The 21,252-nt window shown below is 42.1% G+C and overlaps 1 protein-coding gene across 1 annotated transcript in view; it reads right to left on the bottom strand.

The window, feature by feature from the left end:
* SND1 (staphylococcal nuclease and tudor domain containing 1) overlaps positions 1 to 21,252 on the bottom strand; it is a gene marked incomplete in the record, with an annotated part of 3,811,866 nt that overhangs the window by 3,578,299 nt on the left and 212,315 nt on the right. The window contains 1 exon segment of the mRNA XM_044088623.1: positions 13,166 to 13,272. Within this exon segment, the coding sequence (XP_043944558.1) occupies positions 13,166 to 13,272 (107 nt within the window).

Genomic DNA, 21,252 nt, shown 5'->3' on the forward strand with positions numbered 1-21,252 from the left:
TTCCCACTGCTCTACTCGCCCCTTCGGCAGCATACGAAATGAGCCTCATGGACGAGTTAACAATAGAAAAGAGGGTAGTCATCTGTGCGCCAACAGTCGGGGCCAGCGCCTCAGGTAGATTACCAACAAGAGAGTCATTTAGCTCTTTGAGAAGATCCCTTTGGAGCCTCGTAAAATGACATAAGTAGTTCAGCGACCGTAAGGTAAAGGCCGCTGAGGACAGGGTACGCTTGCACCTATCCATACTCCTAGAATCCTTATTAGGAGGATGAATAGACGAAGCCCCTGCCCCGTCCTGCGGTGTGGCAGAAGCCACCACCAAAGCATCTACAGGCACACCTTTTGTGAGAAATTCTTTCTGGGGGGGGGCTGACAAGAATTTATTGGGCCTCGCAGGGACCGGTTCCACAGAATCCGGGCGTTCCCACCCTTCGAGAAACCAAATCAAGGAGTTCATCAAGGCGGAGACACCCAGGAGGCGGAGGCTGGGCCCCAAAGGCCTTGAGGAAGACTGACTCCTCAGCTGAAGGGGTTTTGGCTTGCCAGTCACCTCTCTGTCTCAGAATCTCCAAGATATCTGAGAAGGCGATATCATCCGAAGATGATTTGGGGGACCCTTCTGCCATCGTGGTCAGTATCCGATGTAATAGACTCATCTTGGGAGTCTACGTGCTTCCTCTTACACAATTTCTTCCGTGGGGGTTCGTCCGAAGCAGTCTCGGACGGACCACCGAAGAAGGAACCCGATGGGGGTATCCTCAGGCCCTGGGGCCCGCTGCCGGGGCTGCAACACAACAGAGGCACCAGTCTCCAAATCTAGGGACGGTGAGGTAGAATCTAGTTGAACCGGCAAAGGCATGGCCAGCGCGCTCCTCATGGCCTCAAAGGCCGGACCTCCAGAATCCAAGGAAGTCACTGGTCTAGAGGCCACGATGGCACTGGGAATTCCAGCAGCCGATGCTCCGAGAGGAAGACTAGGCACCGAAGCACCTAATCCCAAAGTATTCCCCTCTGGCCCGGCTGAAGAGGTCACAGTACCAAACCCTGAACCGGAGGACAGGGTAGGAAGCATAGTCGGAGCCGAAAGGCCTGTAAGGGGTCTCTGCTCCGACCGTATGGCTCCACATTGCTCCACCACCACCGGCTCCAACGGCTCCGAAGAGGTTGGAGGAGGAATCAAATGCATTGGAGGGGGGATCGGCTCCGAAGCAAACTGTGCTGGAGCCGAGACCATTTTAGTAAACACTGGAGACTGGAAAAGCCTCTGTAAAACCCTATCCAGGTCCGAATCTGACAGTCTCGAGGATTTAGAGGAGGTAGACACTCGAGAAGATTTTCTTCTCGGCCCGAGAGAAGGGGACCGGCTCCGATACGGCTCCAAAACTATCGGCGCCGACTCCACCACATCATGGACCACCATCGGCACCGAAGGAGCCTTCTTCAGAGCCGAGGGGGAAGAGTCTGAGCTGCACACTTCCACCGCCCGAAGCCATTGGAACCGATGGAGGTGATTCACCTCGATACTCCAACTTGCGGCTCCGGCAATGGAGCCAAAGTAGGAGGTATCGAGGCAGACTCCGACCCTCGGCCCCAAGTCAGTGGAGCCGAGGAAGAAGAGGTCAATTTAGTCTTTTAGAAGTCGGCTCCGACGGACTTGTCGGTGCCGACGATCTTTTCTTTGGAAGCAACAGGAGGATTTAAAGCTTCCTCAAAGGAGGGTTTAATAAGCCCTTTCAAAATCAGCTTGTTCTTGCGTTCTTGAAGAACCCTAGCGGAGAAAGCATGACCGACACTACATGTCTCCTGCAGATGTTTCGGCCCCAAACAATAAACGCAAACTGAATGGCTGTCTGTGATGGACATTTTGTAACTGCACCGAGTGCATTTTTTAAAGCCTGACTTCTGCTCCTTTGACATAATACAGGCACTCAAGCAATAAGACCATCACAAAAAAAGCGCCAATAAAGAGCGCGAGACACAATGGCGCGAGTACTGAGGAAATTTTACCTCAAAAAAGAACACAGTGAACTGACACAGACAATACAACTTCAACGACCCTAAGCCCTCTAATTTAAACGGGCCTAGCCCGAAGAACAACTAACCACAACTTAAGTAGCAGTTAAACAGCAGTCAAAGGTAGGGCAAAGGCCCTCTAACTTAAACGGGCCTTGCCCAACTGAAAAATATAAAGTACTAGAAATCACTCAACACAGACAGGAGATATACAAATTACAAAGAATAGCTGTTAAAACAGCTGTTTGGTTAATATATAGAGAAAAACCCCAAGGTCAAAGACCAGTAAAAGGTAAAAAAGAACCACTTAGCTCCAGCCAAGTCGAGACCACGTCCAGCTTGTAAAGCGGCAAACGAGATCTGGGGAAGCAGGTGTAGTGCATCCTAGGATAGGGAGTAGCCCAGCCAATGAGAGACTTCGTGCTAGTGTATTAGTTGCCGAGTCGGAGCCGATGGATCGGCTCCGAACCCATCTGTCATGAATGTAGGCGAGATAGGATCCCATTACATCTTAACATACAAGTCTGACAATTCAAAATTCTAAAAAAAAACTAAGCTGCAGAAAATACAGTTGTGTACACCTACCATAAATGTAGATGTTAGAGTGTCTTCACTGTTGCAGTCATGACTGTAGGGTTCTCCCCTGCCGGCAGGCAGCCCTCAGTCGGCCAGAATCCCAAAGTCTGGGTCCAGCGTCGGCTGTTCAACCATGCTCCCTGACGTCAGAGCGCCAGGAGTACAAAGCTGACAGCAGACGCCATCTTCTCCAGTTTTTCTTGCCCCAGATGTCAGGAGTCCCAAAATGAAAAGGTCCCATAACCTTTGCAAATACACCTCAGAAGAATGGTGAAAAAAGGAAATGCACAAAAGTAAAAATAAGAGGGGACAGGAGGGAGGGAAACCCAGACTGCAACAGTGAAGACACTCTAACATCTACATTTATGGTAGGTGTACACAACTGTACTATGTTCATCGTGTTTCACTGTTGCAGTCATGACTGTAGGGTAGAATCCCAAAGCTGAGAGAAAGGGAGGTGGTCATAAAGAAGGGGCGGCTAAAAGGCCCTGCAAGACTGCAGAGGCAAAGCCTGCCCTAGACTTAGAGAGGTAGACTGTAGTGCTTTGAAAAAGTATGCACTGAACACCAAGTTGCAGCTTCCAAAATGTCTTTGGTAGGAACTCCCCTGAGGAAGGCAGCGGAAGTGGCAGCAGCTCTGGTGGAATGAGTCCTTATACTCCCTGGGATTTGCTTTCCATGGTGTGAATAACAATCTGATTCCATGAGCAATCCATTTAGAAATGGTCCGTTTTTAAATGGCTTTACCTTGGGAACTTGAAGCATAACAAACAAACAATTGTTCTGATTTTCTAATGTCCTTGGTTCTGTTCAGGTAAAAACGTAGTTGTCTGTATACATCCAAGGAATGTAAGATCCTTTCCCCTTTATTTTGAGGAGTGGGGAAAATAGTTGGCAAGTGGATAGTTTGATTTAAAGCCACTTTGGAAACCACCTTAGGCATGAAGGTAGGATTAGTCCTCAAAGATACCCTGTCTTGATGAAAAATAATATAAGGTTCCACAGCCATAAGAGCTTGTAACTCTGAAACTCTCCTGGCAGAGGTTAGGGCTAACAGGATAGCTGTCTTCCAAGATAAAAACTTGGAGTCAGAAGAGGCAGCAGGCTCAAAAGGAGGCAGGGTTAGTTTTTCCAAAATATAGTTGAGATCCCAAGCAGGAATGGGAGGAGATCTAGGAGGTCTTAAGTTCTTCGCTCCTCTGAGAAATTGTCTCATGAGCTGGTGGGAAAAGATGGGAGGGTCTGTATTATAATGAGCAGAAATAGCAGAGGCATGTATCTTAATGGAAGAGAAAGAGAGACCCTTATGTAAAAGATCTGTCAAGTAAAGTAAAATTAAAGTAATGTTAGGAAGAAGAGGATCAGAATCCTGAGCCTGCAGCCAGGAACAAAATCTTTTCCATTTTCCTGCATAAGATTTTCTAGTGCTAGGACGTCTGGCTTCTAAAATGACATCCATAACCTGCTTGGGTAGGAAAAAAGAAATCAAAGGCCCTGGATTAACCAGGCCGCCAGGCTGAGAGTTCTGACATGAGTGTAGAACCTGACCCTGATGTTGAGACAGAAGTTTCGGAGACTGAGGTAAAACCAAAGGGGGCTCCAGGCATAGGTTTTTTAGAGTTGGATACGTAAACTGCCGAGGCCAATTTGGAGCCAGCAAGATTATCATCTTGGGCTTGTCCTGTTTTATCTTCAATAAAACCCATGGAAAAAGAGGAAGAGGCGGAAAGGCATATCCCGAGAGGTTCCTCCAACTGAATGACAGGGCATCCACTTTCCAAGCTTCTCTGTGGAAAGTCTTGGTGCAAAAATTCTGTAGTTGATTGAGATGGGATGCAAAGAGGTCTATGTGAGGACATCCCCAGACTGCTGTTATCCTGAATATTTTGGTGTCCAGCATCCACTCGTGTGGATCCGAAAGGTTTCTGCTCAGACTGTCTGCCAGGAAGTTTTGTTTCCCTGGTAGAAACTGAGCTTGAAGATCCAGATTGCAAGCTAGAGCTGTGTTCCATAGATCCATGGCTAGTCTGCAAAGGGGGTAGGAATGAGATCCCCCCTTGCTTGTTTATGTACCACATAACCTGTGGTGTTGTCCGTCCGTATTAGTAGTTGTCCTGGTTATAAAAGATTCCTGAAGGCCAATAGAGCTTTCTGAACGGCTAGCATTTCCTTTAAGTTGATATGCAGGTGCTTCTGATCCTTTGACCAAAGGCCCTGCAGACAATTGCCCTGAAAATGGGCTCCCCAAGCATAATCTGAGGCGTCCGTGGTTAGAATCTGAGTGGCAGGAGGCAGACGGAAGGGTTTCCCTTTGTTTAGAGCACATGCCCTGGACCACCAAAGAAATTCCTTTTGAAGGCAAGGAAGGACGGAGATCAGTATGTCTAAACTGGGGCAATGCTGAGACCATACACTTTTTAGGTACCACTGTATTTTCCTCATGTGTAGTCTTGCATATGGTACGAGAAGGATGCAGGAGGCCATGTAACCCAAAGCCTGCAGGAATTTCCTTGCAGATAGTTGAGTTAAAGTTGCCAAGGTTCTGAAAGTTGAAGCCAGCTGTAACTGTTTTTCAGATGTCAGAAATGCCATCTGGGTTGTGGTGTTTAGAAGTGCACCCAGAAAAGTTATCTGTTGTGATGGTGTCAAATTTGACTTTATGTTTACAGAGAATCCCAGGAACTTGAGGAGGTTCTGTACAAATTCTAGATGCTGGAGTAAGACATCCTTGCCGTCTGCCTGAATTAGACAATCGTCCAGATAAGGGTAAATTTGAATTCCCTTGAGTCTGCAGTAAGCTACTACTGGAGCCAGGCATTTGGTGAAGACCCTGGGCACAGTAGACAATCCAAAGGGCAGCGCAGAGAATTGAAAGTGCCTCGATCCGGCCTTGAACCAGAGGTATTTTCTGCGATCCTGCCTGATGGGAATGTGTAAATATGCCTCCTTTAAATCCAAAGTTACCATCCATGCATCTTTGGACAGCACTGGAAGTAGCTGCTGCAGAGTAAGCATCTTGAATTTTGGAATCTCTAGAAAGGTGTTCAAGATAGACAGATCCAGAATGGGTCTCCATGAGTTTTGCTTCCTTGGGACTAGAAAGAGCCTTGAGGATAAACCTTTTCTCATCTCTGAAAGTGGAACCAGTTCTATGGCATTCATAGCCAAAAGAGCTTCCACCTGGTTTAAGGCCTCCGTCCATTGATGTTTTGGAAGGTCTGGCCATCCGCTTGGCCTTGGCATGGTATGAAAATGGAATTTGTAACCTCTTAAAACAACATCCAAAACCCACTTGTCTTGGGTTATTTGAGTCCAATTTTGATAAAAAAAGAGAGTTTTCCTCCGAGAGGGGCTTCCAGGCAAGAAGTTCCTGTAGCCCAACAGAGGGAGTCATTGAGTTTGTTTTCTCTGAATTTGTGACCTGTCCTCTCCTCCCCTAGGGGTGGAAACAGTCCACTGTCTTGGTCTATAAGAAGCTTGTGTTTGAGGCCTTCCTCTGGAGCGTCTATATCTACCCCTCTGAGGCCTGTCTGAAGTGGGAAAGGACCAATTTTTTGAAGGCCAATTCCTGCTAAATCTAGGTGGCTGTACTTGTAAGAAATCTGTTTGCATGGATTTCGTCTTATCCTCCATCTTTTTAATCACCTCTTCAGCTTTTGATCCAAACAAAACATTATGCTGAACAGGAGCATCCAATAATTTAGCCTTTACTTGTTCAGGCAAATTTTGTTCCTTTAGCCATGCATGCCTTCTAATGACTGTGCCAGAGGCCGCAGCCCTACAAGAAGCCTCCAAGGCATCAAATCCACAGTGTAAACCTTGCTTCCCAACTTGTTCAGTGGCATGCAATAAGTCATGTAATTCCTTATCAGCTGCACAGGCAGAAATGGAAGTAAGCTTTTGTTTTAAAACAGACAAGAGAAATTGCTGGTATTTTAGCATATGAAACTGACAGTTTAAAGCCCTAATGGGCAAATAGCAGAAGTGTACACCTTTTTGCCCCATCTTTCTAAGGATCGAGAATACTTTTCAGTAGGAATGGGATTTTTGGCAGAAGCGGCCTTAACTCCCTTAGGACCCTGAGAAATGGTTTCAGGGTCAGCAGAAGGGTTCTTGTATAAAAACTGATGGGAATCAGGAACCCTGTAATATCTATCAGGCTTAACAGGAGCAGGAGGAAGAGTCAGGGGTTAAGTTAGCCTCCGAAAAGGCAACATCCACAATATCCAAAACAGGAGGAATAGCCAGGGGTCTATGTTGGGGAAGAAGAAGAAAATCCCTCAGTCTTTTCTTAGATTCCGAATACTCCTGTCCTTCCCAGTGGAAATGTTCCCCCAAAAGAGAAATCCTCAGGGGGAGAAGCTGAAGAAATGGAGCCTTCAGCATCAGAATCCTCATAAGGAGGGAAAGAATATTCCTGATCAGAAGAAGAAACTGAGGAAACAGAAGCCTGATCAGAGGAATCATAATAAACATCCTGCCTTGGCCTTTTATCTGGAGGGGGATGTGAACCCCTAATCATAGTAAGTAAATCCTCCGCCATCTTGAGCAACTGTTTCTGTGACTTGGGAGCCGGTTCAGAAGAGGCCTGTGTTGTAGTCTTTGATTTAGAAGAAGTCTTTGCCTTTGTCTTTGGCTTTGCCTTTTTTAGAAGCTGAGTAGGCCTGAAAACCCCTTCGGAAGCCGGTACCTGCTCAGCGGCTCCGGACCCATCCGAAGGAGCATTGTCCGAAGGTCCTGCAACAGAAATATTTAAAGGCCTGGTTGGCTCCTCATGAGAGTCCGTTTCGGCCGTCTGTTCTGAAATGGCCGACGACAGGGGCTGCAAAAGCGCCTCACTGACAACGGCTGAACCTGAAGCTGGCTCCGCTTGTGCGCTATCATCAGATTTGGACCTCTGAGGCCTGTCTTTATCTTTGCGACGTTTGTGAACTCCGGTAGCTGGAACCGTATCCGACGACATTTTGTAGTTAAAGCGCCTACCGAAGTAATGAAAAGCAAAATCGTACCTTCGCTTAATTGTACGTTGATTGAATCTAGTACAAAACTAGACAACTAGCTACGTCGTGGTCAGGGCCTAAGCAAGGAATACAGTAAGAATGAAAATCCTTATGAGGTATTTGCTTCCCACATGAAATACAATTATTAACTTTTTCTGACATCGGAGTGGAGCAAGAAAAAAGTTTCCCCAACGGGGTACTTAGCTTTGAGTGGAGAAGAAAATCTTCGGCCTGAAGTATATCAGAAAAAAATAGTCAGGAGTCAGCCGACCGGCACTTGCGAACTGCTATCACCACACGGCAAGAAAGACTGGAGAAGATGGCGTCGGCTGTCAGCTTTGTATTCCTGGCGCTCTGACGTCAGGGAGCATGGTTAAACAGCCGACGCCGGACCCAGACTTTGGGATTCTGGCCGACAGAGGGCTGCCTGCTGGCAGGGGAGAACCCTACAGTCATGACTGCAACAGTGAAACACGATGAACATTCATACACTTTTCCCCTAACTTACCAATTCTTTTACGATCTTTGTCAGAAGGGGAAGGATAAGGTTTGGCAGCAGCTAGATTAACTAAAGCTAAAGCCACTGGGTCAGGTTTGGAATGAGTGTACAAAAATGTGAAAGACTGAAAGTTTTACATTCTGATTTCCTAGGTGCAGCAGGCTGGCCCTAAAGGAAAATACATGTGACAAACATCCTCCAATACTGACAGCACCTGGGGGGATGGAAGAAGGCTCTGTGGATTCCATTTGCAACAATTCATAGTACTTTCTGGGGTACTGGCAAATCTGGCACATCCAGGAAATAGTCTGAGAAAAGACTGTCCTTGACTGGGAGATTCAGATAAGCTATCCTCACACAGAGTTAGAAAATTAGAGGAGAAAAACTTGTATATGTCCCATCACATTCCACTTCAGATTAAAATTATTGAATCTCTTCAGGAAAAGAAAGCGGAAACCACCAGATAAGGGTCAATTCCCAGTACAAAACCTTGAGTCAGACTACTACTGTCCAGAGAACCTCTATCTATTCCTGCACAAGTTTTAGTTGTCTATTTCTTTGACAAAGTTTGGACAAACCATTATTTAAGGCAACAGCTTCCCCAAGGAGGACTACAACATTCAGGCTAGCAGGCGCACCTTTCCTGTCCCTTCTTCCACCACTGAAGAAAGTAATTCTCCCTTGCCCACAGAGACCCCATCAGCCACAGAGGATGTGGCTAATCCCTGAACCTTTATGGGTGTATGGGTAACACCAGAGAGATCCGGTGAAAAAGCTGAGTGGTCTGAGAAATCAGCTTTGGTCAGAAAAGATTCACCTACCTGCAGCTGAGGAAAATTGCAAGTCTGCTGTGGTGGCAAAGGCTCTTTTTGTGACTGGAAGATGGACAGACCATGGAAGTGGTAGCTTGTTTCACGGTACAACCAAAAATGGTGCTACCTTCCCAGGTAAACTAAGCAGCATAAGGCAATAAAGTTTTCAAAACAGTATAAAGTCACTTTTCTCAATAAATACAAGTAAAATACCTTTAAATTACATTTTAGGACTGGTAAAGTATAACAGTTTTTCCACAGGGAAAAAAAATGCTTAAACGCAAACTGTACAGTATAAAAGTGCTCTCCCATTTAAAAAGTGTAGCAAAGCTGAGCGAATCAAAACCATCCCTAACTTACAACATACTTAAACAGGAAAGTAAATTTGAACATTAAAAATATGTTCTTGGGCATCTATTAAGCTAATGACCACCATCAGTTGGACAGCACAAGCCACCCATAGATCCTTGAAAGCCCCCAGAAGATCATTCTCTGATAGGAAAGCACTGAAGAGAATGGTACCCAAACCAGTATTTGTAATCAGCTCAGCTGACTAACAGTTTGGATGCATGGTAGATCCCCTGAAGCTTTGGAAGCTGGCCTGCTGTTATATTCTATGCAGGATATAACCTATACAGCTTAGGCTACTGTAGCAATGATCAATATGAAGATCACTCTGCTTTGTTATCGCTTAGTACCGTGAAACAAGCTACCACTTCCATGGTCTGTCCCTCTTCCAGTCGCATGTTAAAGAACAGACTACATGGTTCAGCTTGTGATCCATCCAACTGTATAGTCACAGTTTTTCAAAAACTGAAGAGGTAGGTTGCCATGGTCCATTCACAGCTTTAATGCCATAAATTTCCCAGATTTCTCCAAGAATGCTTCCTTCTCTCCCCATCAATAACCAATCGATATTCCACTGCTGACATCCTGACTTTCCTTACTTATCAGTGAAAAGTGTAATATACACCGCTATGGACCAGACTCTCCATCCACAAAAAACAAATCCCTCTACATATTCAAGAGCAACTTAGATCTATGGATGGGAAACTGAAAATTTAACCCAAGATCGCCCCCCCGTGCTACAAATGGACAGAGGCAACTCCTAAATGCTTTATCCCATCTATGGTTCCCCTCAAATTGTGTATGGTACGATCACAGTCATTCTCATTAGGGGTTAATATACAATTACAGACCATGGGATGGGTAAGGTCTGTCTATAACCAAATGGGATAAGTTATTTTTAGCACAAAAAGGGAAATCAGCTAGGCTTAAAATGGCAAGCAAGGGCAGCTAGCCTAGTACTTATCTATGAACCTTTAAGAATGTAATTATCTTGGTATGATCTTCAGTCTCCTGATAATGATCTCGGCAAATGAATGCCCAGCCAATTCCTTCTAGGTTCCCCTCAGCACAGATGAATTTCTTTGACCTATGATTTCATTTTTCTGATCTATAATTCTGTACAGCTACAATATGCTGCGGTTGCATTTTCCCACCTTCATCTCACCATAAGTGCTTCTTTTTCCTTCTCCCCATCTCATTTGCATTCGGGTATGCACCCTTGTTTTTACTTTTAGCAAAAGCTTCATTCTCAGTCTTTGTATCTAGGCTAGTTGCCTGCTCTATCATTTTTTTCTGTACTACATAATGTAACCCAAGTTGAACTCAGTTCTGATGAGTCCCCAATCATATGGGATGAAAGTGCTTAACTAAGAAATAAATCTGTTTTTTCAATAACGAGTTCCTTTCCTGGTTTTGAGCCAAGTGTTGTGTATTTATTTTCTTTCTATTTGGCCAGTAAGTTCTTTTGGGGTTTTAGTATAAGCTGCTATGCCAACTGCCTCCGTTGTGCTCCTCAACCTTGCATCATCTTAAATTACAGTAGCACTGTGCCACAATCCCTTTTCAAAGGGACCTATTTCCTTTACTCCTACCGCATCTACAACTACAGAGCAGGTTTTTCATTCGTAATTGATGTCCTAGCAAATAAAAAAAAAAAAAAAGACCCCAAAGTCATATACCACAATTATAAATACCAACACAGACAGATAATTTAAAAAGAATATATTAGGTAACTAAGAAAGGCATTAATAAAAAATGCACACATGCATGAAGATGTACACCATATCAAATATGCTCAGTGCTACAACACAATAATGGGCCAGGATATAAATGCTGGCAGATATTAGTTTTTTAGCAAGATTAAGCAGCAGTGAAACTGAATGCCCAGCCAAATCCTTCTAGGTTTCCCCAACACAGGTGAAGAATTTATTTGGCGAATGATTTCATATTTCTGGACTGTGATTCTCTATAGTTACAGTGCCAAAGCTCAAAGACCATGCATGAGGTTACCTTTGTTACCAAGGAGGTTAGTATAATCTCTGCTATAAGGACATACCCTGCAAGACCTTCAATTCTTCTCGAACACTGAAGAAACAAAACGCTCCACTCTCCCCTAGCCTTACCTAAAAAGGAGTACATCACAAAGGTCATAGAAAAAAAAACTGGAAATTAAAAGATATATAGAAACCAGTCACTCAAGCTAGCTCTTGAAGTGCTCTCTCTCATAGTTACATGCACTCTCCACAAGATAGGTAAAGACATCTAATCACGCTTAAAGAATCCTATCAAAATATATTCACACCTACCACTAACTGTCTTATTCCCCAAAAGAAGAGCTGGATTGTAATTACTGGAACAGGTCAGACAAGAGTAAAATGGCAGCATCATAAATGCTTTAAAATGAGACATTCTTGAAAAAAGATGCAGTGGTGGCACCCATCTTTGAAGATTGTATCGGACCAGAAAAAAAGGAATCTTGCTATAGTAGTCACAACTGAAGGTAATATAGTTAGCCATTGGGGTGGGGTGTTACCTTTGTCTCCCCCGCATTTCTGGCATGCAGGAGACAAAAAGCTGGTCAAATTACTTTAAATCTGTGACTCTGTTAGTATGTCTGACCTATCTAAGCACATTGGTGGTATGCAAGGGCCATTCATCTTTAATTTATAAAATGGGGTAAAAAATAAGAAGCTATATGAATTGATTCAAGGATAGATCCAAGACCACCATAGGCATGAAGGAAGGACTGGGCTCAAGTATCACCACAAATTTATGAAAAGAAACATATATAGGCCTGTACTTCTGAAACACTACTAGGGGAGAGGACTACTACTGAATAAACTGTGATCCAGGATAAAAATCTCACAGCAGCAAAACTAGCAGGCTGAAGGAAAAGCAAAGTTTTAATTTGTGATGGTATGTCCCATGGAGGAGCAAAACAGTTATTCTGGGAGGGCTCATGTTAAAAGTTACACAACAAACTAACTTGGGAGAACAGAAGGATTGCAAGAAAGCAGATATTACTGACAGGTGTAGATAAACAGAAGAATAAGCCAAGAATATAAAGCTGTACCAGAGACAGTCTGCTACATCATACTTCAGGATACTGAAATACTAACATAAACCTACAAGGCTTTGTGCACGAATCTCCTGAGAATGGGAGTACCAGGGTCTCTTATTGTTCAGTTAGCAGAGATGCTCAGTGTACTGGAATAACCACTGGATCCTCATTACACATGTGAAGAACTTGAGATAATCAAAACGGTAATAACCAATTTCATGGTATCAGCTAGTAGAACCCTTTGGTGCCCTATAGTTTTTGAAAAGAGAAGGGGAATTTCCCCAAAGACTTGGCCAAATTTCCAGTAGTCAACACCACTTTGGGTCTCGCCTGAAATTAGGCTACAGGCCCAGTGGGACTAACCTATTCAACAAAAGCATAAACATACGTAAAATTAAATGTTCTTTCAGCTGTGAATATGAATACTTTTCTGTGATGACAAACTAGATAATAAGAGTAGCAGTAAAACTGAGAACAGTGGCTGTGATCACACTAAATCCAGATAGCTGTGGAAAAATGTTCCTACTACGAAGGCAGGCAGAACTCATTTTACTATTTAATGACCTAACAAGTATTTTACTTCAGAATTCATTATGAAGAGTTTTCGTCTGGGAATGTGCTTCAAACATATGCAAACAGAAAGCTAAAAGGCAAATCTGTCCTGAAGAGACGTAATAAAAACAGCATGACTGTTTACAGAGATAACTGAAATGTTAAGAAAGGAAATCTGAGCCCTAAACTCATACTGTGGCTTACTATAATCATACTATCTTGGTGCAGCAATTTGGAAGAAAAAAGCAGTTTAAATACAAGCTTCAACTAAAGATATGCATTTTATCATGGCATGAGGTAGTACCTTTCTCCAGCTCTTAATTTTTCTGAACCCTGTGTGTACACGGCCATGGACCAGTCTACACAACGGGCAAAGCCTTCTTTCAGCAGCAGCTCTGTGATGTTACCATTCTGAAAAATAAAAAGACACGATCAGCACAGGATAGAGTTATTTGTGAAATATGTACAATAAGAAAAATGAACATGGCAATAATGTGCATCTCAAGATTTAGATGCACATGTTAAAAATCTTTGGACAAGCTTTTTAAAAATACTTCAGAGCATACTTTTCCCTATAAGTTGAACAGAATGCATATTAGAAGTTTTGAATATCCATCTGAAATCACTATCTTCTCAGTCAACAGGTAGTCCACATTCCACGACCAGGAAATAATGGTCACAAACTATCCCAGATGCCAAAAAGCTCCTCCACAATCAAAGCTTATCTAATCACTAATCCATATACCTCTTACCCCTTTTCTTTTGCCTCCATATCCTTACTTCATGCTGTAAAGCTTAGAAGCCAACTAACCTTACACATTTTCTTTTGCTAGGTAGCTTTCTCTTAAGACACTAATGTAATACTTATATTTACGTAAGCTTTTTCCTCTTTCTCGCACTACTGTATTGCAACTTCTTGGGATGTGCCTGAAATATGTACAATGGAATTAGTGCACTACTCCTGTAAACAAAATCTAAAATGAAAATACATGAGTGACTCACTCATACTAAGAAAAAGTAAAAATTAGGAAAGGCAGCTTCACCTATCCTTACTTTTGAAACTTCCATCTAACACTATCCCAAATTTGCACTACCACCAGAGGGGTTCCTACAAAAGGTCTGAGCAATGATCCTTGGGAACTCTTTAGGGAGGGTGTGGTTGCGACGCCCCTGCACTAGCCCAATAATCAAGGAGCCTCAATCCTCACCACTGGCAACAGTGGGGAACGTGTAAAGTGGGAGGATGACAAGTACACACAGTAAAGTGCAATTTCCCTTAAGAGCACAGAGATCACAGTAGTCTGGGGCTGGTTTCTCCCTCTTTCACCAGATACCCAATAAGACTCCCCACTGGCACAGCTACAGGGTTGAGACCTCAGCTGAGTGGGAAGGCCAAAACCTCCAGCACCCTCTCTGTCCAACCAGTGCTACGTGTCCCTGCCCAAGTAGCTGACACACACTTTGGGATTTGACTGATGTATAAAACATACACAAGACACCTGGGAAAGGCTGGCACAGGTTTATTAGCTATGCCCCCTTCTGACCAGACTAAGGTAGTTCAGACTACAACCAGCCAACTATCAGCTACTTAAGCCCCTTCACAAAGGGTGTCCAATCCTACTGTGTAATGTCACTATTACCCAAATGGTAGTCTGACCAAGAGCAAGGCTATTCCAGTAGTGGCCTGTACAGTGTCACCATACAGATCTGCAAGTACTCTAAGAGCTTAAAAATGTCTCACAAATACCAGCCACAAAGATAGGTTTAAATATATTTAATAATAAATAGTAAAAGAGCAAGACAATACTCAGTAATCAGTTACATCAGAGTTCAAAATCACAGAAAAAAATTTAAAACATTGCAGGACAGTCGCAAATAAAACATCTAAGCTATACTTAACTATATTCCTATCTGAATCTAAAAAAGTTACTATGCCATAAAAACTTACTTACAGCAACGCAAGTACAGATGTGATGATGAGTGGATGTTCTTGTTAGGTCAGACAAAATACAAAATGCCCAGTCTCCCTCTCAGAGAGATCTTAAATTAATAACAAATATTACTGCTGGGTTAACTTGGATGACATTACTGTCACTTGACTTCAGTTCCCAAGCTAAACCCCCTTTGTCAGAAACTAATAGAATTTAACATCTGTGCGAAAAATACATCTCTCAGATGTTTGAAGACCCTGGAAGTCATAAAACAATAAAACACTTCTGCATCTCAAACCTACTAATTACTTCTCTTCCAAGACCATACAAAAACTTTTAGCTCTAGACTTTCTGTCTGCTACTGAAATGAAACAGATAACGTTTATAGCACAATCGTAACAATTTAATTTCAACTTATTTTCTTGACGTTTTGCAAGTTAACCCTCTATGTTCTAGTTTCTACTGTTAAAACATATACATTTACACAGTAACAGTTTATATACACTTCTATTCTAAGCCAGCAGGGCATGCTGTGGTTACATTTTAGTTCCGTACTTTACACCTTTACACACACTTCTGTATGAATCATATCAATATTCACAAATGACAGAATTATTTACAAAATTCCAGACAGCTAGGCTGGCAGTGTGACATGGCTCACCATTTTCTCAGTCAAAAAAGTTGCTGTGCCTTCTTTCAATAACGGGGACAAGGAATTCTGCACATTTCAAAGACCATGAGAACTAGCAGAAACCAAGAAAAGGGGAAGAGGGGATACTGCAACAGTGAAAAGTAGGACATGTTACAAGTTTTTACACAACTGTATTATGCTTTTCCTTACCAATGATGCAGTATTCCTTACTAGAGAGAGTAGAGTACAAAAGCTACAGTATAGGATGTGAGGAAGAAGCAACTGAAGAACCTCACAAAAAGTCAACGAGTAGCCCTGGTAAAGCCAGGTCTAGCCCTAGGTACTTCAACTGCCGTGTTCAGTAAAGGTATGTACAGAAAACCAATAACTGTTTCCAAACTGGATCTAGCATTCAATCTCTTGAAAAAAGCACCAGAAGAGGCTACTACGCTGGTAGAATGAGCATGAACTAAAGAAAGCAATTTACCATGAAAATAAAAAGACCTTAGGAATCCAAGAGGAGATGGTTTGCTTAGAAACAGTCAAACCAATTTCTTGGCACAAATGGAAATAGCTGATCAAATTTTCTAACATCTTTAGTTCTATATAGATAAAGACGTCTATACAAATCTAATGTATGCAGAGTCCTTTCACCAGAATTCAGAGGTGCAGGGGAAAAAAAGTTGAATTGACTGATTTAAGGTCACTGACCACCTTGGGCATAAAAAGACTGGTACAAAGAGAAATTATCTCTGTGGAGAAAAAAAAAACTACAGAGAGAATGGAGTTCAGAGATTCTTTGGTAAGAAAAAAAACAGCAATAAAAGTCTTCCAAGTACACAATTGCAAAGTAGAGAAAACAGTAGGCTCAAAAGTAAGCTGAGCTAATCTCTCCAGAACAAAATTAAAGTTCCAAGAAGGTGGAATGGACTTTCTCGGGGGCCTAATGTGAAGGATACCTTTTAGAAACAGTTTACCTTCAATCCTAAAGGAAAATGGTGGATCAAAGGGTAAACTAGCAGAAATGGCTGACGGTGACTATGCCAAGCCTGAATTGAGCAACTCACAGATTAGGAATACTCAATAACAGGGTCCTGGTCTTGCCTGTGACACTACTGAAAAATATTGTTTATCAAAACAAAATTTTCTAGGAGTGGGTTTTCTAGCCTCCTGCAAAATCCAAAGGACATCAGAAAACAGGGTTTTGATTCTTTCACACCAATCACCAAGAGTGTCAAATGGAAAGTAAGCAGATAAGGGTGAAAGATGGACCTCTTCTTGTGCGAGGAGATCCACCCTGTGAGGAGGCTTCTGATGCCTGCCCATGGCCAACTGAAGCAGAAAGGGGACCCAATGCTGTCTGGGTCAGAAGAGAGTCACCAAGATTTTGGATATGTCCCACATGATTGTGTGCAAGACCCTAGGCAACAGAGGAAGAGGGAGATAAGCATACAGAAAAATCCTTTCCAAGATGGACAGGATGTCCACTTCCCAAACGAGAGAACTCTGCACCACAGAAAAGAACCTGGGAAGCTGCCTGTTCAAAGGGGAGGCAAACAGATCTGCTTGAGGAGTACCCTGCCACTGTATAAGGTTCAGGAAAACCTCCTTGTGAAGCATCTATTTTGTGAGGATCTGCCTGGAACCTGTTCGGGTCATCTGCAAAGATTGCATTCAGAGGGAATGTAAACCACTAAAAGGATCAGGTGATGGTGGACAGCAAATTCCCAAAGAAGAGCTAGTCTGAAACAATATCTGTCTCCCCTTGTTGGCTTATGTATGACATGACAGCAGTGTTGTCTGTGTAAACCCAGAGAGGACCCAGAACCCAAAGGCTTGAACAGCCAAAGGCAGAGGCCTCATTTCTCTGATGTTGGTGTAGTCTTGTTGTTGGGCAGATCCCACTCCATGAACTCTGTTATTGTTGGAAGAAGCCCTCCCCCATCACAGATCTACTTTTCTTTGTGTTATGGTAAGAGACCATGAATCTGTTGTGTTGTGAATGCTACCAGAAGGGTTAGAACAAAGCATTAACTGGAGGGAAAGTGGAATCTGGCTGAGAGACAGGGAAGGATAATCAAAGACATGCAGGTTTGTCAAGAGGAGAGACCAAAAAAAAAAGTGACTTTTGACCCCCTAGAATCCTGAACTGGTTTGTCTGAAAACTTCCTTTATGGAAGAATTCTTACCCCTTAACAGAAGCTTCTGTTTTCATTGCATAAAGGAAGACTAAGAAGGATAATTCTTTTGATACTAAGGAAAAGAGGAAATAAATATTTTGAGGTCCTGCATAACCTTCCCTTTAACTAAGGTTTTAAAAAGTTCTGCAGCTTCAGAATCAAAATGATTCTGGGAGTCCAAGGGAGAACCCAACAATTTGGCTTTTATATTACGAAGAGATTCTAACCTAAGCCTAGAGGACCTGCATAAAACAGAACCGGATGCAGCAGCCCTACAATCAGCAGCATCATAACTGCATATGATAGAATACCAAGACACTTGAGAAGCAGAGCTCAAACAAATAGCACAAGTCTTATCTTCACAAATAGGCACATCAAAACACCTCCCAAGTTTAGACAGAAAAACAAGCACATAACTGACCATATGGGTCTGGTAGTTTATGGTTCTGAAAGCCAAGTTGGCAGAGATATAAATTTTCCTGTACCTATCCATAGCCCTAACTGCCCTTGTCAAAAGGCAGAAATTTGTAAGACAGTAATTTGAAAAGTTTAATCAGCAGAAAAAGAAATGACTGCAGGGTTACAGCAGGGATTTTATGCAAGAACTTTCGAGCCTCAAGAACCTTGTAAAACCTAACATGTTTCTAGGTGCAGGAGGCTGTGACTCTGGATCCTGGGAATCAACAGTGTGTCCAGAAGGTCACCTAACAAGGAAAGACAGCAGAAAATGTGGGAGAATATACTTGTAAGAGCGCATACCACCTATTGTGTACTTCAGAAGTTTAACTTTCCCACTAAAAGTGCTCCATTATTTTTACAAAAGGTGCCAAAAGAATGTTCAGTAGGGGAATCTGAAAAAAAGAAAATCCAAATCCTCACCCTAGAACAAAAGGAGAGTGGATTTGTGAAGAATGGCAGGGACACTTCCCAGAAAACAATTCCATAACTTCAAAGGAGTCAGACTCCCTAAGCCTTTTATTGAGTGGAAGACAAAGGAACAGCAGAAGGCCCATATAACCCTTGGGGTGGGGGCTTTAAGACAATAAGGGCATTAAAGACCCAGAGAGAAATCCTGCCACTCTTTATGGAGATCCTTCACCGCAGGCGCTACAAGCTTATACTTCAGCTTTTTTTTCAGATGTGGTTCAGAGACCTGCCTGATGTCAATGAGGGAACCAGGAACATCTTCCCTAACAAGAGTCTGGAGAATTCCCCTAGGCCCTTTCAAAATCATCAGCTGCTGCTCATCCTCCTCATCTGTAGCAGACATGTCCTCAACCTCAGAAGTGCAAGAAACCAACCTCACATCAGCTTCCAAGTCCCGATAGAGGGTAATGGTGGTGAAAATGAATGGTCCTCAGATTCTTCATTTGACCCGACAAATAAACCTAGCCAATGCTGGATAGTAGTAGTCTCAACATTATTTTTTTTTAATATACTTAAGGAGCAGCTGACCACCTGGGCTGGCTGATTCAGAAGCAATGGCTCCTTCAGCAAGTAACTTCAGCTGTAGATTCTCAAGATACACAAAGGCAGGACAAATAGCTACTCAGTTCTTTGGTACAAAAGCTTACTGTGGTCTGCACCAAGGCAGAAAAGGCACATGTCATGCGTCTTTATAAGGAATCTGCCTCCCGCACTCATATCCCCTTTCCGAAGGACATGTAAGAGTAACCCAATAGAAAAGGAAGGAGAAGTCCACAACAAAGTACTTATCCGCCAGAGGCTTGGTAGATGGAACATAGTGCCAAACAAATAGACAGACTGAACTCAAAAAGTAGTGATCGGACTTGCTGGCAAAGTTCTGTAGATTAACAGACTGTATGGCACCTGGAAGGGCCTAAAGCTTTGGTATACTGTCCAGACATATGGCTATTCTCGGTAGAAAATGCCATTAGTAAGGAATACTTCAACACTGATAACTCTACAGTTCTACTTTGTTTACACATTCATGCTCCATCTGGGGTGTTCACAGAGGGATGGCAACAAGAAAAAAATAAGGTACATAAAATGAGTTAAAACTGGCTGCAACTTTATTACCTGGCTTTCTGTTAAGTCATATTTCGGGTATTCAGACATGAAGAGCATTGCTCAAGTCTGAACTTGGTACACTGTGCAAAGGTTGCAAGTTGCACCCTTTTGGTCCTAAATCTCTCAAAGTCCATTTGTTTGCAGCTGGAAACAGTCACAAGCAGTCTATTCACTCACTATTTCTCAATGGATTGCTGTACATAAACATCTGTACTCACTCATTTTTCGAATCACTTAAATGAGTATTTTATTAAATGGGTGAAGCCACTAAGCATAACTGGCAACCTGCATGCAATGCACAGTTAAGTGCCTTAACAGTCGTATAATATACTTCAACAGCATTAATTTAACTGTAAAAATAAATATGTGCTTCAGCAGCACTCAACAGTAAATTTTCCTGTGTGTGTGTGTGTGTGTGTGTATATATATATATATATATATATATATATATATATATATATATATATATATATATATATATATATATATAGTTTTACACACACACATATATAAATACATATATATATATATATATATATCTATCTAAATATATATATATATATCTAAATATATATATATATATCTATATATATATATATATATATCTAAATATATATATATATATATATATATATATATATATATAGTTACTTATAATATATACACACAAACGCACATCTATTTACACACACATATATAGCTCCATGTCAGTGTACCAACTCCATCGCCTATACCCACATTAGCACTCATTTCAGAGTTTCACCAACAGGGGAGTGATTTTGACTGTGTACTGCCGCAGTGTACATATGCAGTACATGTATGCTATCAGTAGATATTTTGAGTTCAAGTTTGCAAAGTTTCAATATTTTGACATTTCAGGATTTTGCATTATGAACTTCACTATACAATTATCACAAACACACACACACACAGACAGACAGACAGACAGACAGACAGACAGACACACACACACACACACACACACACACACACACACACACACACACACACACACACACACACACACACACACACACACACACACACACACACACTCCTTAGCATTGAGGACCTCCATTCTTCATATCTGCTATGGGAAGAGCTGCCTAGAGGGGCAGTCTTACTGGTACGTACTGTTGTGTTTCTGATCTCAAACGAAAAGACAGCCAGCACAAATCCTGTTCAGAAATAAGTGAATTTAAAAAATGCACATTATATACGCAATGAAAACAAACTGCACATATATATGCAATGAAAACTGACTGCACAAACCGGTTTAGGCTTAACAGCCTTCCTCAGTGGGACACAAATAATCAATCATTACATTCAAAGGCAGCCCATTAACATATAAACTAAAAGATAGAAGAGAGGCCAATCAAAACAGTAAAGAAATAAAGCAATCAGAACTGCTCATTTAGACCGGGAGGAAAAAGCCCACCCAGTTTGACAATCCACTTTTTTTCTTTGATGTTCAGAACATGATGTAATGCAGCTAAATCATTTTTTATACATATATATTTATAAATTTTATATATATATATATATATACATATATATATATATATACATACATATATATATACACATATATATATATACATACATATATATATATATA

The sequence above is a fragment of the Protopterus annectens genome, chromosome 11.part0 (genome assembly GCF_019279795.1).
Source record: "Protopterus annectens isolate FY-2018-M chromosome 11.part0, PAN1.0, whole genome shotgun sequence".
In the NCBI taxonomy this organism is placed as follows: Eukaryota; Metazoa; Chordata; order Ceratodontiformes; family Protopteridae; genus Protopterus; species Protopterus annectens.